At 37.0% G+C, this 16,722-nt stretch overlaps 1 protein-coding gene across 1 annotated transcript; it reads right to left on the reverse strand.

The window, feature by feature from the left end:
- Positions 1 to 1,934: 1,934 nt before the first annotated feature.
- Positions 1,935 to 16,286, reverse strand: LOC133978572 (zinc metalloproteinase-disintegrin-like crotastatin). The gene is made up of 22 exons (XM_062416836.1): positions 16,171 to 16,286; positions 13,690 to 13,778; positions 13,440 to 13,516; positions 12,596 to 12,674; positions 12,335 to 12,411; positions 11,431 to 11,614; positions 11,204 to 11,266; positions 10,829 to 10,900; positions 10,472 to 10,641; positions 9,735 to 9,816; positions 8,242 to 8,375; positions 6,771 to 6,948; positions 5,434 to 5,523; positions 4,559 to 4,754; positions 4,336 to 4,441; positions 3,995 to 4,151; positions 3,818 to 3,898; positions 3,588 to 3,681; positions 3,362 to 3,464; positions 3,174 to 3,273; positions 2,987 to 3,082; positions 1,935 to 2,440 (listed from the first exon to the last, which is right to left on the reverse strand). The coding sequence occupies exons 1-22, from the start codon at positions 16,271 to 16,273 to the stop codon at positions 2,402 to 2,404; spliced, it is 2,370 nt and encodes a 789-aa protein (XP_062272820.1). The 5' UTR covers positions 16,274 to 16,286; the 3' UTR covers positions 1,935 to 2,401.
- Positions 16,287 to 16,722: the final 436 nt, after the last annotated feature.

A 16,722-nucleotide genomic window follows, 5' to 3' on the forward strand; every position in this document is an offset into this window, starting at 1 on the left:
GCCACCTTGGCCACACGTGAAGATCTGAATGTGTGTGTGTGTGGATGGTGAAAAGCCAGGAGACTTTCAAACACACATGATTTAAAAATTATAAGTCTTTAATATTCATCTTAATATCTCTACAGTTTCCCAAATATCGCTGTTTGCAGGTATGTTCAGTAGACTTTTCGGGGAAAGCTTCCCAAGTATTTCAGTTTACATTCATCATGTCGTTTTAAAAGTTATTTTTCAACGTGAGGCTTTATCGGGTGAGCCATACAGTATACCGACCTCCTGTTAGGTCTGATACATATCTCTCAGAATGTAAAAAATATTGTTCATCAAGAATCTTATAATAGCTCTATAAAAAAGGGGTGAAAAAAAAGTGTACCGTACTTGTCATGCAAGGCCATGAAATCTTTTACGTAGATGTATCACTTGAAGGAAAAGAATAAAATTCAAATACAGTGTTTTATTTGACTGGTCTTGGTTGTTGGTTCTTGTTATTTTACTTAAAGGATGACGTTCTCTGAATTTTGATGATTGATTTTGAATAAGATTGTGACATTTTTGTGCAGTGCTTATATAAAATATTTATTATTTTTTTGTTTATTAATTTACATCAAACTTTTCTGTATTAAAAAACCTTTTTTTTTTCCATAGCAGTTATCAACCCCCTCACCATCACTTGGACAGTTGGGGACTCAAAGTTGAAGCTATTCAGTCACAGGCCTTTTAACATGAAGGTTACTACCACTCAGATTATGGCGTCCTTTAAGACAAGACAAAAACATAGCTGCCTTTTGTTTTTTGTTTTTTATGTATTAGCTAAATCGTATCACTAATGCTTCATGTGCTTTCAGCCATGCAACACAGAAAACATTTTTGCTCACTATCTGAACATTGTGCTCACAAGAGGATTTACAAATAACAGTATGTACATGTTCACATAGTGAAACACTTTGATACAAGCAGCAATAATGACAAGTTAACATTGCAGAAAGTATTTACAAAAAACAAATTATTATTCATCATTAATATCAACCTGAAATAATTCAATGAAGCTGCACCATCAATGTTGTTTTGATGCACTGCAGTAATAGAAAGTTTAGACCATTTACTGTTTATGTGAAATATCAAGCAATGTGATGATTATACATTAAAACATTAAATGACATGTTATTTCATTGAAATGACTTTTATCAGATTTGGGGACACTATAAAATCTTCTAATTAGGGTCTGAGGACAGTCAGTCAAAGTGCTGCTGCTCATACTATCAAAAGGTAACAAGAAAATAGAATGAATTGGGATTTTGATAAGAAAAAGTCTATTTCTTTAAAACACTTAAGAACATGAGGCAGCAACCATGCTAGCAGCTCTGTGAGGCTGTAGCTTTTATATACAGTCTATGGGCTTTAGTCAGCCACACTGGTTTATTTTCCATAATTGCTAACGTCAGCATGCTAGCATTGTCACAATGATGACGCTAACATGCTTAGTTAAGCATGCTAACATTTGCTAATTAGCAGCATACACTGTGTACAGCTGAGGTAGAAGGGAATATCATTAGTTTTGTAAGAATTTGGTCTTGAACCAAACTGACTGTGTACTTGAGATATTTGACTCAAAACCAAGAACGTTAGAGTACATGAAAACGTGAAACCTCCTGATGGTGCCAGCAGAAAAACAGTGACTAAAAATCACAAATATATTTCCTGATTTTACCTCTATTCCTTTCTTATGGTTTCAGTGTGTACTTTTACTGTACAATGAGAAAATGAATGAAGGCATTGCTTGAAATGTAACCAGAAAAATGCTCATATATAAAAAAAAAAAACCAAAAAGGGTTTTAATTAGTAAGGTTGTAATAGTAAATAGTAAATCTGGAGTCTTTCTGTAGCTGATGGCTAATATTAGCATTAGTTTGTACTACAATGCACTGCAGCAATAGACATTTTAGACCATGAGATTTAAAAATCATCAAAGCAATTCTAGATATTTCTTTTGGTTAAAACTCCATAATATATAAATACTATTTCAGTCAATCAATACTGTTTGACAAATAAATGCAGTCATGTGCAATATTATGTAATATTATATCCTGGATTTATGTGACAAAATAAAAGACTAAGTATATACAGTTATATGGCTCATCTTTAGGGCCACGGTTGTTTCTCATTGCACCCCTAACCCTAAAGTATTAAAAAAAACATAAAGTTCATCCCTGTAATAACAAGTCCTCAGTGCATGGCTTGCAGTAAACCACTTAGAGCCCGGTTTGTCCCTGCTGCAGTCTGCACATCAAACTCATGGTGATTCAGATTGCACAGGAAACAGTCACGACAGGATCCCTTAAAAAAAAACAGGGCTGTTCCTCTTTGGTTGCCAGTGTCCCAAAGTCAAGCATTAGCTGGCACTGTGTCAGACATTGACCTTTGGTGGAGGTACTGGTCTCAGAGCCTAGTGGACGAAAAAGATGCATTAGTTCACGAACCTTAAAGTTGTGTTAATCAGTATTTTTATATGACCAATGGATCAAACGACTATGTAAAATGTAAAAGATGTCATTTGAACCCAGTATTATCACCTTACTTTACAGTTTAAAAAAAGCTAAACGCTCACTCAAATTGTACTTAAGTACAGTACTTGAATAAATGTGCTTAGTTAGTTTTCACCACTGCAAAATGATAAATACAAAAATCATTATCTTGTTTGTGTTGTTCTTCTTTGGCAATAACAGTAGCTATGGAGACGTGGCGTCATTACAGTTTGCATTTTCTTTTTGCACTGTTATTACCACAATTACTACAATTGTAGTTTTTGTGGATGAACACTAAGATCTATATTTTCAGGTATCGCTATTCTGAACTGCATTGTTCTCACCAAATCAAACCTTTGTATTTAAGAAGTATGCAAGAATCACATTAAAAATTGTGATATTTAACACATTGTAAGAAGAAGCCTGTGTTAACTGTGTGTAATGTGGCAGATAAACACTTCAGTTACCTTACGAGCAGCCGTGAAGTTCTGGCTTGGGGGTTTCGGTCTGTTCCCTGCTGGAGGTGGTGGAGGTGGAGGTCCTTTGGGTTTTGGCCTTTGAGCCTAAAATAATAATTCATTTCATAAGTGAGGATACATTAAAATGTAACAAAATATATGCCAACTCAAGATACAATACATCCCAACTCATTACCTGTGAGGCTGGCATGGGTTGGCTGGGAACTACCCTTTTGTTAGGTTGATAAGCACTGTTTGTTGCTGATACTGCTGGCGGCTTCCTTTGGGTGTGCGCACTGTTATAGAAACAGAAGAAAGATGAGTGTGCAGCAACATTACCACCAAGACCAAGACCTGCAAGAAGGGTGATGCTTATCCTCTTACGTTGGCAACGAGGGACTCTGTTGTTTTTTGTAGAAGAACCATGCAACACCAGCAATGACAAACAGGAGCACTATAACTGTCACTGCGATGGCAGCGGCTGCTCCTGCAGAAATGGAATAAATATCAGTTTAATTTGCACCTTAATAACTCAGTGATTGAAATTCTATGTTAGTTATGTTGAGGTATATTTGTTATACTGTGATTGCTAATGAGTAACTGAAGGTACCAGGAGAAAGAGCACTGAAAGCTTCATCCTGTGAATTGCAGTTAGGAGGCATCCAACCAGGCTCACACTGACACTTATTCATGTGATTGCAAACCTGAAGAACACAAAGGACGATATGTCAGTATAATAATAAGACGTTGTTCCTCTTGCACGCAGTATGTTGTGTTTGTTGAGACTATACAACAGTGATCACAAGTATAATTCAGCATTTAGTGATGGTGAGTACTTACAGCACGGCCGGAGCATTTCGCTGAGCAGTTTGTATTTCTGTAAGCTACCACCAGATTCACACACTCATTCTCGTTACACACCTTTAAAAAAAAAAAAAAAAAATTTCAAACAGGTGACCATCATAAATGCAAACACTGAATCATGTAACATTAGAGGAAACTAATGCAGCCTGTTACCATTTCATCCCCACATTTAGTCCCAGTGTCCACCTGGCCATAGTCGCTGGCTTTGTCTGAAAAGAAAGCTGCCTTGCAGTCACCTATCCTGACCATGCGCCCATAGTTTGGGTCACTTTTGCCATTGTGGCAGAAGAGCTTCCCACACGTATAATCTCTGCAAAAGGAAAGACGTGAAATTCAGAGACAATATTTCTGCTTATTCTGCAAAATAAACATTACTCTAACCCATACACTCAACTACACTTGATTCAGTGTATTAAGGTGATAAACCAACCAAGAATACTGATAAGAGTGCCTTGCAGAGTTACTATCCTATTGTATGTCTTGCTGAGACTCACTGTGGCTGGCAGGCGACAAACTGATCCCTTGAGAGACGTCGGCAGTAGCCAAAGTTTGTTCCTTTTCTGTTGTGTTTGTAGCAGGAAGGACGGGCCTCTATAGCAGCTGATGACAGAAATAGATTACATCTTTTTTAACAACTTAAACGAATGATTGTATGGTTTCCCATTTAGTAATTATCTATTTTACAAAAAAAAAAACTGTTCAGAGCAGGACACTCACTTGCTCCGTACATCTTGACGCACTGGTTAGACCTCTGCGGACACTGGCCGTTGTAGCAGTATCCCAGACCTTCCTCACACGGGAGGCCATTCACAGCAAAGACATCCTCAGGACAGGTGTTCCTTTTCCCATCACAGTACTCTGCCAGATCACAGTCATGCTGCTTACTCCGGCACTCCCTGGATCGAGGTAAAACCTGTGTGGAGGAAGGAGGCGAGAGCCAAATTGATCATATTATGTATGTCATGACATGACTTTTTTAAACTTTTTTTGTCCATGTAAAATATGTAATGCTCTAAATTTTTAATGCTGTATGTAACAGCCTCCATTCATTGCTTTGCCGAGGTTGTGGTGGTGGAGGGAAAATGAATGAATGAATGAATGCCTTTACTGTCATTAATGAAGGGGAAATATGCCTGCACTCAGTTAAGCTGCACTCGCTATTTTATTGAGCTTTCGAGGGTAATCTACACTAATTTCAGCAATATTTCATATCATGTACTGTCACCTAATATTGGGAAAATGTTTTTGGAATCACAGATAGTTTTGATTTAACACTTGTAGTGGGTCTATACATTGTTTTGTGAAAATCCTGTATAATATACCTTTAATAATATAATAATAACAATAATAATAATTATGTTTTATAATTCATATATATAATTATAATAATTTATTTATATACCTAATAAAAAAATTGAGTACACCTTTATAACTTTTTTTGCCTGAGCAAGTCTGAATACTTGTAATATGTTAATTGTCCACTAGATGGCGGTATCATGACATCATCATTGCTTCACAATCGTCAGTAAAGTCAGATTTCGTTTAAAGAAAACATTTGGAAAAAAGGTATCTATTAATTCATATTTACTCACCTTGCAGTCTTCACAGCACTCGCCTTCAGCACACTGTGAACCCTCTTTCAGGGTGCAGGTGGTGGCATTGCAGCATGGATTGGTGCACTCCTACGAAGACGACATAGAAACTCATTAGACTGTTTTTAATCCTGTTTATTAATCATTTTCTTTCTTGCGCTATGTTAAACTTCCTTCTGGTACACTCCTCTCAGTGACTTCTCATAGTTACAGTAGCTTGAGTTTGGTGTTCTTTCTTGTACCTTCCCTTTCATTTGTAATTTAATAAAAAAAACTGTTGACACTATAACTTAGAACTATAACTTTTTTCGTCTCTCCTAAACTACTTAGACATATTCTTGTGGTATTTGCTTTCGATTATCTGGAGAAACTCATCTGTACAAAACCACTAAATCCATTTTTCCTGCAGTGTGTATCTTATAAACTTAATATCTGGTGTCTGGTATGAAAATTAAGCTTGCATACCAAAACACAGCCTGCCTACACCACCTCTCCTGGTTGAGCTTGTGGTTTGTGCATGAATGTGAGCCAAATACCAGAAGTTGCAAAGTGGTGCAAGACTAACATGTTTGGACAGATATCACCTTCACTGGAATGCACTTCTCTCTGAGGTTGCCAAATTGCAAATGATATCTAAGTGGAATGAACAAAATGCAACACCAGTCTAAAACACCTTTTCAAAGAATTCATTCTGAAGCCTAAAATAAAGATTTTCAAACTTGTGAGGTCCACTGTAAATACTTAGGAGCTGCCAAAAGATTCCATTTTTGTTAAAGGTGTTAGCTCACATTAATGTTCAACATTAATACACAACTATGCATAGAAAGATAGACTAATTTTCCTAGAAATGCGTTAGTACACATCAGACAGCCCAATTCTCTTAAAACCTCTGGGTGAAAAAACAAACCAAAAGATTCAAGATCAGACAGTGCATTCAGTGCTTTTTCATATTGCTACAGTACTCTACACTACCTGAATAACCTCTGCATATTAAACTGTAATGATACTGGAGGACAGGAGCAAGGCTTATTGGTAACTGAGAAACTTTGGAGAGAATGAAGATTTATAGAGAGTTATTTAGATAATCAGACTAACTAAAACCTCTTTGAGCCTGTTACTTTCAGTTATGTTATATGTAAATTCTATGTAAATCACATAATTGCGAAAGCTGTCCAAAATCAGCGCACACATTGCAACACAAACTACCTCATATTTGTTACTTATTCAGCATGATGTCATTTTGGTGACCCATGTAAGAAAAAAAAATCCCTAAACTGAATCAGTGGAAAAATACAAAGTCAAAAACAGTCAGAATGAGTGTTTGTTAGTACAGTTACCTCTAGAGTGCCACAGTCGCACTGCTCTCCTTTCTCCACAAAACCATTCCCACAGACTGAAGGAGCCACCAGACTCCTGTAGTCTGGTTTGTCCAGCAGGCAGCTGGGGGTGCGACTTGTCAGGTATTTCTCGTAGTTGCTGCTGCTGCAGCTACTAAAAGTGCGAGGGGTTTTCCAGCTGTGGAAAAACACAAATTCTCCTTATCAACTTTGAACAATGAGAACAAGGTGGGACTGTGAATGACATGGTGTTTTTTAACAAATCTTCCCAGAAGTTGGTTATAACTGTGGGTTATAAAATACCTAGTAAATACCTTGAATCACTGTTTCTAAAAACTAAAGACCAAGTCTGAAACCTTGGTATGCTGATCGACTCAGATCTGACCTTCAGCAGTCACATCAAATCAATCACCAAAACAGCCTTCTATCAGCTTAAGAACATATCCAGAGTGAAGGGTTTTATGTCTCAAACAGACCAGGAGAAGTTGATTCATGCTTTCATCTCCAGTAGACTCGACTACTGTAACGGTCTTCTGACTGGACTCCCACAAAAAAGCATTAAACAACTGCAGCTCATTCAGAACGCTGCAGCTCCAGTTTTAACCAGAACAAAGAGATCAGAGCACATTACTCCAGTTCTAAAGTCTTTACACTGGCTCCCAGTCAGCTATAGAATAGATTTTAAAGTTATGCTACTGGTCTACAAATCACTGAATGGTTTAGGTCCAGAATACATGAATGACATGTTAGTAGAATATAAACCCAGTAGAGCTCTGAGATCTACTGACTCAGGTCAGATAGTGGAGCCCAGAGTTCAGACTAAACATGGTGAAGCAGCTTTTAGCTGTTATGCTGCACACAACTGGAACAAACTCTCAACAGAACTTGAATCCTCCCAACTGTGAACATTTTTAAATCCAAATTAAAAACGTTCTTTCCATGTGTATATGATTGAGCTATTTTAACGTACTTTACTTTTTAATCTTTCATTTGCACTGTATGTTCTTTTTATAATTTTAATGCAAATCATTATTTTATGCTGCACTCTATTTTAGTCTAGCTTTTTGTTTTCTTGCTCTCTTTTTATTTTTCATCACTCTTTTCTTTTTATTATAATTGGGCTTTCGTGTTTTTAATTCAACATTTTAATTTTTCCAATTTTTACTGTTTAATATTTTGTTTTTACGTAAAGGACATTGAGTTGCCCCTGTGTATGAAATACACTATATAAATTAAGCTGCCCTGCCTTGCCTCGCTTTGCCTTGCCTATAAAGTTATAGCCCAAAGTTATATGTAAAACAATGATCAGTCAAAAACAAGAAAGCAATGGTTTTTCCTGAATTTTTTGTGAATTTTTTCCATCACTGCTCTTCAAACTGACCCCAAAATCTGAAGTTAATGATAAAATAGTCTATTCCAACTCAAATCATTATATGTTTCTAAAAGAAGTCTCTACAATGACTTTTCTGACCTGAGGGCTGCAGCCATGATGCAGCTATCTCCAGAACAAATACAGCCACTTGAGTCATCATGGTCCATACCCAGGTTATGGCCCATCTCATGGGCCAGTGTCGCTCCCACTGCAATGGCCTGGTCAGTGTGATCCTGTGAGGTAAGCAAACCACTATTTTAATGAGTGGAACCATATAAATTATACTTTATGTTGTGGTTTCAATCTTTACATGCTTAAAGAAACCATGCACCATGATTTCCTTGCTAACACATGATAACACTGTTTCTTCAATCTGATTGGTTCCCAGCATTGTGACCTAATTAGTGGGTTTTGTGTTTCTCTAGTTCCTCTATTGCCATGCCACAGTCCAGACGTTCCCTGCGGTACAGCAAAATAGTTTCACAATCATCATGTGCAAAGTGACACATCTGCTTAAAAACCACTAGTGCAGTAGCCTTTCAAATTGTGTATTTGCTCTGTTGTGCGTAACTACAGTCATTGTGTGTTGGGCTATGAGGGCTTCAAAAATTGCATGTGACCTATGGTCAACAATGTACTTGCCACCTCCTGTGTATACAATCACTGCTGTTGCTGATCTGATAAATGTCCTGCTAATGTCACACTTTCTGTCTAGACACGGGGTCAGAGTGTCCACTCTTGATTAAAAGCTCTGTTTTCACTGTCAACTTTTCTCTCTTTAGAGTACTTTTATATGGCTTGTGTCATGCCTCGTCTCTGCCAACTGAGTGGAGCAGCTCACTGATCACTGGTTTATTCAAAGTTTATTAATATTAAACATCATGCATTAAAAATGGCACCAAATTCGACATGACACCCCCTTGGATCCCAAGCCATACACCCACCAAGTGTGGAGTTGATAAGATAAACGGTTCAAGAGATACACAAGACAGACAGATGACTTCCTTTCACAGAAATATGCATTATTATTATGTATTAGAAGTTTGGTTGTTTATAGTAAAGAACTTCATGCTTTAAGCTAAATGCAGACAAAGACAATGGTAACATGTAAATGATTAGCAGGTAAAGTTCACCATTTACTTCGTTAGCAAATGTAAGCATAATAATATTTGCTACATAGCACTATGCACAGAATTGTGTCTGTTTCCATTAGTATTTGATTAATTGATAAATTGATGATGACGCAAGAGGGAGAGAGTTAAGAGACCACCAAAGCTATTTGTATACTTCATTGACTAGTTGACCTGCTGGTGGCGCTAGAGTATAAATCTGGTATTGCCAAATTCAGGTTGGGATTCATCCTCCAGGCAGCATGGTTATCTGTACCAAACTTCATGGCAATCTATCCAATAGTTATCAAAACACTGCAAAAATGTCAACCTCGTGGTGATGTTAGATGCAAAGTACAGAGATCATCACAAGAAAATAATAATAAATAATAATGGTTGCTAATATTATGCCCAGCCAAGAGTACAAGATATATAGCATCCAAACAACAGATGGAAAAAATCTTTTTCTCTGGACCAGCTTACCTGTACTACCCCAACAGAATGACCAGAGCACAAAGTCCCAATATAGGCCAGTCCCACAGTTGCTCCTTCAAAGTTAATTCCACTGAAAGACAGGAATATAAATTGTGAGTAAACTATATCTGTAGTGTTCATCCATCCAGTTCTCTGTTTATTCACTACCATGGAATATATAAATAACTTTGTCAGTTCCACAGAGGCTTGATTTGGCTATGAAAATACTGGCCAGGTGAATATGAGGGACAGTGGCCCTGCAGTGTTTGGTTGAGTGTCAAATTTTAATCCCGGAGTCAAATTTGTAACCTTGTAACCACAAAGATCATTATGGTTCTTGTTGTGTCATTGCAAAGAGTTTCCTGCAATGTGGACATAATGATTCATAGTGGCAGTTCTGGTAAGCCAAAAGCGTGCTTACTTATCTTATCGAGGCATAGCTCACACAAATCTCTTTCTCATGATTGGAGAGATAAAGGCCATTGTTCAATGCTTTTTAATGCTGATTTTATACCCAGACTTCTGACCGAACCATACTGGTTATTCAGCTTTTTTGACCTTCACTACACAGGCCTCTCTGTACAAGCATGATATGTTGACTCACGACCTCCAGAGCATGTACAATGTATAGATGGGTCAAAATGGTTGCTTTAGGATACGCACCAGAAGCATCTTGTATTTTACATTCAACACATTTGAACACTATTTTCAGATTATTTGGTATTACTTATAAATGTTCTTCAAACCTGATGAGATGTGCATTGTCATGCTTTTTCTTCTTGACCAGCTCAGTGTTCCTCCAGTTCATAAAAGCACCAAGGTTGGCCCCGGCTGGGGGGGTTATAGAGATCAAGTCACTATTGGACCAGATCTCCAGTCCCACCAGAGCAATGAAAGTCCTCAGGGGCTTGTAAACCTGGAAGCAATACCAGCAGGAGATCACCAGAAAGGCAGCATTGATACATATTCGTTTTGTACAAACACCATGACCATGCTATCTGCAAACTTTCAGGTTTATTATTAGAAAATCTTGGGTTGAAATGTAATAAAAGTATACATGAACTAAAGACTAAAAAACCATCACAACAACAGCACTGACTCACCATGTTGACAAAGTTGACAATTTCGTACATCCTTTTTCTCACAGCTGTCATATCTTGCTTCATCTTCTTATACTGAAACATCATATCATCATGTTAGAGCAAGGTGATACTGTTTCTTAGCAGTTGATCCATTACACACAACATATGATGCTACATGACTTTGATCAAGATAATAATATGTGATTGTTATCAGACCCAGTCCAAATAGTCCAGAAATTGAGAGCATTTTGTGCTTGCAGGTAAAATGTACTATCATTAGGTGGACAAGTCGGGTCCTGGGTTTCACAGAAGAGTAACAGGAATGGCAGCAAAATTGTTCCTGTTTTGCAACACTTGCTGGCATTCACAGAAAATGTCTATATAACTACACCTTACCGCACGGTTATCAACAACAAGGAAGAGCTCGAGGTATTTCGGTTCGTAGACAATAGATATACCCTTGAAGACAAAAAAAATGAAGTTGATTAGTTAATGTACTCTAAAAGTTTTAAAATGGACAGATTTGTCTTTTCAGACTACTGAATGACGTGTTATTTTTCTGATGTATTTGTTAATGTGTATATGTAGGCTATCGGGGTGTCATGGAAGTGATAGGTTCATACCCCCGATCTGGAGCGACTGCGGCTTGTTGGGGGTTCAAAGTCCAAGCTCCAGGAGGTGTTGGTGACACCACATACTGCAGGTGTGAAGTTCTGGTTACCGTACTTCATCACTACATGATCCCCCTCATCATCACCAGACAGTGGCTCAATCAGGTACCTTTGCTCAGCTGTTCTGAAATAACCCCTAATCCAAGATCAAGGCAGTCAGACATTTAGGTCTACAGACATTGCTTTGAGGTAGAAACATAGGATGAGTTGCACCTTTTTAAGCGGAGTCAAAAGACAGAGCTTTTTCTTCTTTTGAAAGCAGGTAAGACATCTTAAAAACACATGGAAAATATGGAACTCAAAATATGAATACAGTAGACCTGTTAGCTAGCTTATTGTACCTTGTTGAAATTAGGCTAACACAGTAAGTTTGAAGTTGGAATGTCTGCTATAGGCTACTGCTCAGCTTAGCTCTACAGAGCATTTCAGCATCTCTTAGCTCATTGTTTTGTTTTGTGTCACAACTTTGCTGTTTTGGTTCAGTCTCACTGCTCTCATTAGGGCATCATCCTGTAGGTGGTGAGCAAAACGGAGCTAAAAGGACTAACTTAAATGGACATAAAAGTTCAGTTTTGTGTTTGTGCTGACATAAGAGTAAAAAATAAAATCAGTATGTCATAGGAAAAACTCTTAGCACAGTTTTAGCTTGATCGTCAATACATACTGAAAAACAGGTTTTCTGGCTTCCTCCTGTGAGGTTTAATTCAACCAACAGTGAACAGTGTCAGGTTATCTCCATTATTCTTGTTTGTAATGTGAATATGTATTATTATAAGTTGTTTACCATATGTGAGTGGCATGTTAATGACACTGAATTAGAATTTAAAGTTGAGGAAAGAATGGTTCGAGGGCTCACCTGAGTCCATCACAAGCACTGATGCTAACTGATGATTCATTGTCATTCACAATCCTGCCATGATAGTAGCAGTGATCCTGGAAAAGAGACGAGGATGATATGACTGTATAATCAAATAGGAAATTCCAATGTACCTACTAATCCAATGTATTTTTTGAGCATTCGTTCTCATATGATCATTCAACAGTCTCATGAGCAATTTTAACCATTAGACGCAACAGTATATGGAACTGAAAGTTGACTACAAATGCAAAAACTCACAATGTCATCTGGCGTTGTGGTCACTTGAGTTCCATCTTCTTTGTAGTAGGTCTCAGTGTAGTCTTTGGTGAGTAATTCACTAATGATGAAAAGATGTAAAAAATAAATGTACATCATTCCATGTCACATGCATTACCACATTATTGTTGAGAGTTGAAACACAAGTTCCTCTTTAAAAACTTGTTGAATTGTTTTTCAATGTTTCCCATGCTTTGAATAAAAAACCGTGTTGTGAAAACTACAAATTTCATAAGAAGGAACAAAAGAAATGAAGCCAGGATGTTGCATTGGAACATTGCTTTCAACATACGCTTGACCTCTCATTGTTGACCTCTGGTTCACATTTCTGAAGTGAACCAGACAAAATTTGGTCTGTTATCATTGGTATTTGATAAATTGATAAATTGGTGATGACGCAAGAGGGAGAGAGTTAAGAGACCACCAACACTATTACAATTCATCCTAAGGGGCACATGAATGTCAAAACCAAATTATGAGTGTCAATATGTGACTTGTAGAGACAAACCACAAATGTCAACCTTATGGTAGAAGTAGAGGAAAAGTCCAGGGACACAAAATATTAACCAGTTCACCTCGTGGTGATGCTAGATCGAAAGTACGGAGATCGTCATCCCAAGAGCCATGACATGGCTCAAAATAATGGTTGCTAATATTATACAGTGTATCTCATTTGAAAGACAGTGTCTAGTCTTCATGCTCATCAAGTAATAAACATTCACATTATCATTTAACAACGGGTTACCTTGAAAGTTGGTTAGCATTATGTATGTCTCTTAATCCTGATAATTTACAGAGGCTTGCTTTTAGGAAAGTAAGAACTTACTTGTTTTTTTCTAGATGCATTTCAATGTCTTTTCCTTCCACCGTCATTGCATACTTAATAGTCTGTGGCCTGAGGTGCTGCAGACAAGAAAGGTATAACATTTTGTTTTTAGTAATTCATTCTTTTATTTGTTATGTTTCTCATAACCAACTTCAATCATAACTTGATTCTGTGCTGTATGCAGAATCAACACAACTGCATCTTTACAACACTCATGTGGTAAACAATTTAAGTTGTAAAAACATGGTACCTCTGCATGTCTTTTTCTGACTGTGTGAAGTCTTAAGGGTCGAACCACCTCATAGTCCTTCACCTCATCAGATGCAGGACCGTGGCTCTCTATGGAGTTACAATACACATATTAATCAAAGGAAGGTGATGTGATAGTGTTATAAACAATAAGTAGTCAAAGTTCTAGCTGTATTCTTTTATTTTTATATATTTTGGATATCTTTCAAAAAGTCCTTTCCTAGTTTTTATTCTTATTTTTTCATATTTAAATGTATATATGCATGAAAAGATGCTATTTAAAACATTTCATGTCTTCTAGACAAACCTTTCATTATTTAAAAAAAAACTCCTTTAATGAAACAGTTTTCAGTAATAATATTACATTTAACTTTCACCAATAATAATGCTTGATGCATATTTTAAGCTGAATTTATACATAAATTATTAACTAATTGATTCTCACCCCACACATTATTGAATGTCTTCGATACCTGATTCATACATTCAACTTGAATTAACATCTAATTTTTGCTTACTATTTTAACTATTATAACATCAATTGTTTAGAATACCTTTTTTGTATAACGTAGAATTTCAGTAGTAAAAAATATATATTTTTCGTAGTCAATACAGCTAGGCTAGCAGTTTCCCCCTGTGTCCAGTCTTTTGCTAATTAAGCTAGGCTAATAAAGTTCGCCCCTCTGTACCATTCATTTTTCTAAATTAAACAACCAAACACATAAGATCATGGTTGTGTGTTCATGGTTAAAAAAAAGTTAGTAGGATACTAACTGCTAAGGTTAGGGAAAGATTGTAATGAGTAAAACAAATCAAAGCCCACCCAGAGCTATTCTCAACAAGCTTTTGCTGTGCTAATAACAATAGAATGAAAATGAACAGCAGACAAGAACATTTGTCCATTAGTTATTAATTATCAATAGACATTAATTTTCAATTTTAAAAGCCTGTTAGCGGGATAAGTTCAACATTTTTCTCCCTATTGCTGAGAGTTGAATAAGAGTATCAGTAAAACACTTGTGTCTGATGGTTAGCTTAGCTTAGCACAACAACTGGCTCTGGCTCTGGCTCTGTCCAACAGTAACAAAACCTCAAAATGATGGCAACTTTACAGACTGCATCCTTTAGAGTAACATTAGCTATAAAATAATGTATCTATGAATGCTTCACAGCAGATTATAGGTAGGATCAGGGCAGATTTGAACTAAAATGATGCCCTCAGGTGTTTGTGGTTATGCTGAAACATTTGGGCAACCAACCTGTACAGTAATTAAGGGATTTCCTGTTGTCCCTGTTTATTAACCCATGACACATTAAAATGAGCTGTATACAATACAATCACAGTACCTGAAGCTCTGTCATGTAAGCTAGTTATCATTGAAAAGATCCTTTGATATATTTATCAGCAGGAAAACAAAGGGCTTACTGAGCTCGGAAATGTTTATGATTTTATATGATATACTTTGCATACTGTATTGAAAGTGTTATTTTACAGACGCCAACCAGTTTTGCTTGAGCTTTGACTTTCTTGAAACTTTTGTCCCCCACCCTTTTTCTACAGAATTTAACAGAACCTGTCAGATGAAACCAGAGAATGAAGTGTCTTGTCTATGACCTTTCATCCTTCTCCTTTTTGAAATGATACTTTCCAGACAAAAGAACATAAAAAAACATCTCTGTAGATTTTATCACTTCCTATTTCACCATATGCAGCAGAAATTGTGTCTGATGCATCAGAAACTGTGTCACAGTATCAGTATCGGCTCCAGATTTGTTTGTTGTAGGTCCCAGTCATCTTTACAGTCATCTTGCCATTTTTTTTAATTTTGCAATTACAATACTTCCCAGTCAGTGAAAGCTGTTTGAAAGGAAATGACTCAGTTACTCTGAGTCATTGTTACCTGTCGGCCAGGTACGCAGCAGCACCAGAAAGGGTGGTGCCTCTGTTGTGATACAAATGCTAGTTTCAACAATGTGTCACAACATCAGCAATGTATTTAAAGTAATTCCTGCTCATTCAGCTTGGTTTATGAAGCATTATTACATTGTAATGAGTGTGGTAGTCAATGTTCAGCTAGATAACCCTAGATTTGAATACAGGCATTTCCTATCTAAGTACATGTTGAACAAGCAAATGTAGTAGGTCAAGTGTACTTTTTTGCCAATGTGATCCATTATCAATGAAGTAAACTCATAGGTATATATACTCTCTATATTATTAGGTGTAGGCAGGTGTCACCCATTGTAACCAAAACTGAGGCTACATGGTCTTTAAATCATGATTTTGAACATACATAATATTTTAATTTACTATACAATTTATCAGATCAAATCTGATCTTGTGGTCCAGACACTTCTCACTTTATACCCAGGAAGAGAAACCTACATGACACTCTAAACACAACTTAAGGAGAGGACAAACACAGGCTTTAGTTATTAATTAGTCACTGCACAGTGGAGGTAAGAGTATCAAATGACTTACCTGAGGGCTTGAGCGAGGCATTTAGGATAAGGGCCCACAACAGCAGTGTGTGCTTCATTGTCCAAGTGCAAACAGTAACAGGGCAGATCGGTTTTCTGATCATGCGTCCTACCTGCATGCTGTTTTAACCCCTCTTGTGAGGACACACCTTCGCCAGCCTCCTCTGACCTGTCACAGCTACTTCCTTATTGTCAACACATTTACACCATGCTCATGCTCATCAGGCCCGAACGCGCCCCTGCTTATCTACAGGAATGCAGGAAGAATACTGCAGAAAGTGTTGTTGGTCACAGCTTAACTGGCAGTCTGCTAAATACAGTTTTCTCTGCAGTATTTTAAAGAAGTAGATAATATACATTTCCTTACGGAAGTTTACACTCTCCAACCTTCTTGCTTCATTTAAATGAACCACTTCTTCTTTTTCTTTTTTTTTGGATCATAAAAGCATTAAATCAGCAGTTCCTGTGTTGTTCCTGAGTCACTCACAGTCATTTCCAAAAAAATCTTTTGTTACACAGCTATATCTACATCAACATTTCAAACCTTTGCCAA

This window comes from Scomber scombrus, chromosome 4 (genome assembly GCF_963691925.1).
Source record: "Scomber scombrus chromosome 4, fScoSco1.1, whole genome shotgun sequence".
Lineage (NCBI taxonomy): Eukaryota > Metazoa > Chordata > Actinopteri > Scombriformes > Scombridae > Scomber > Scomber scombrus.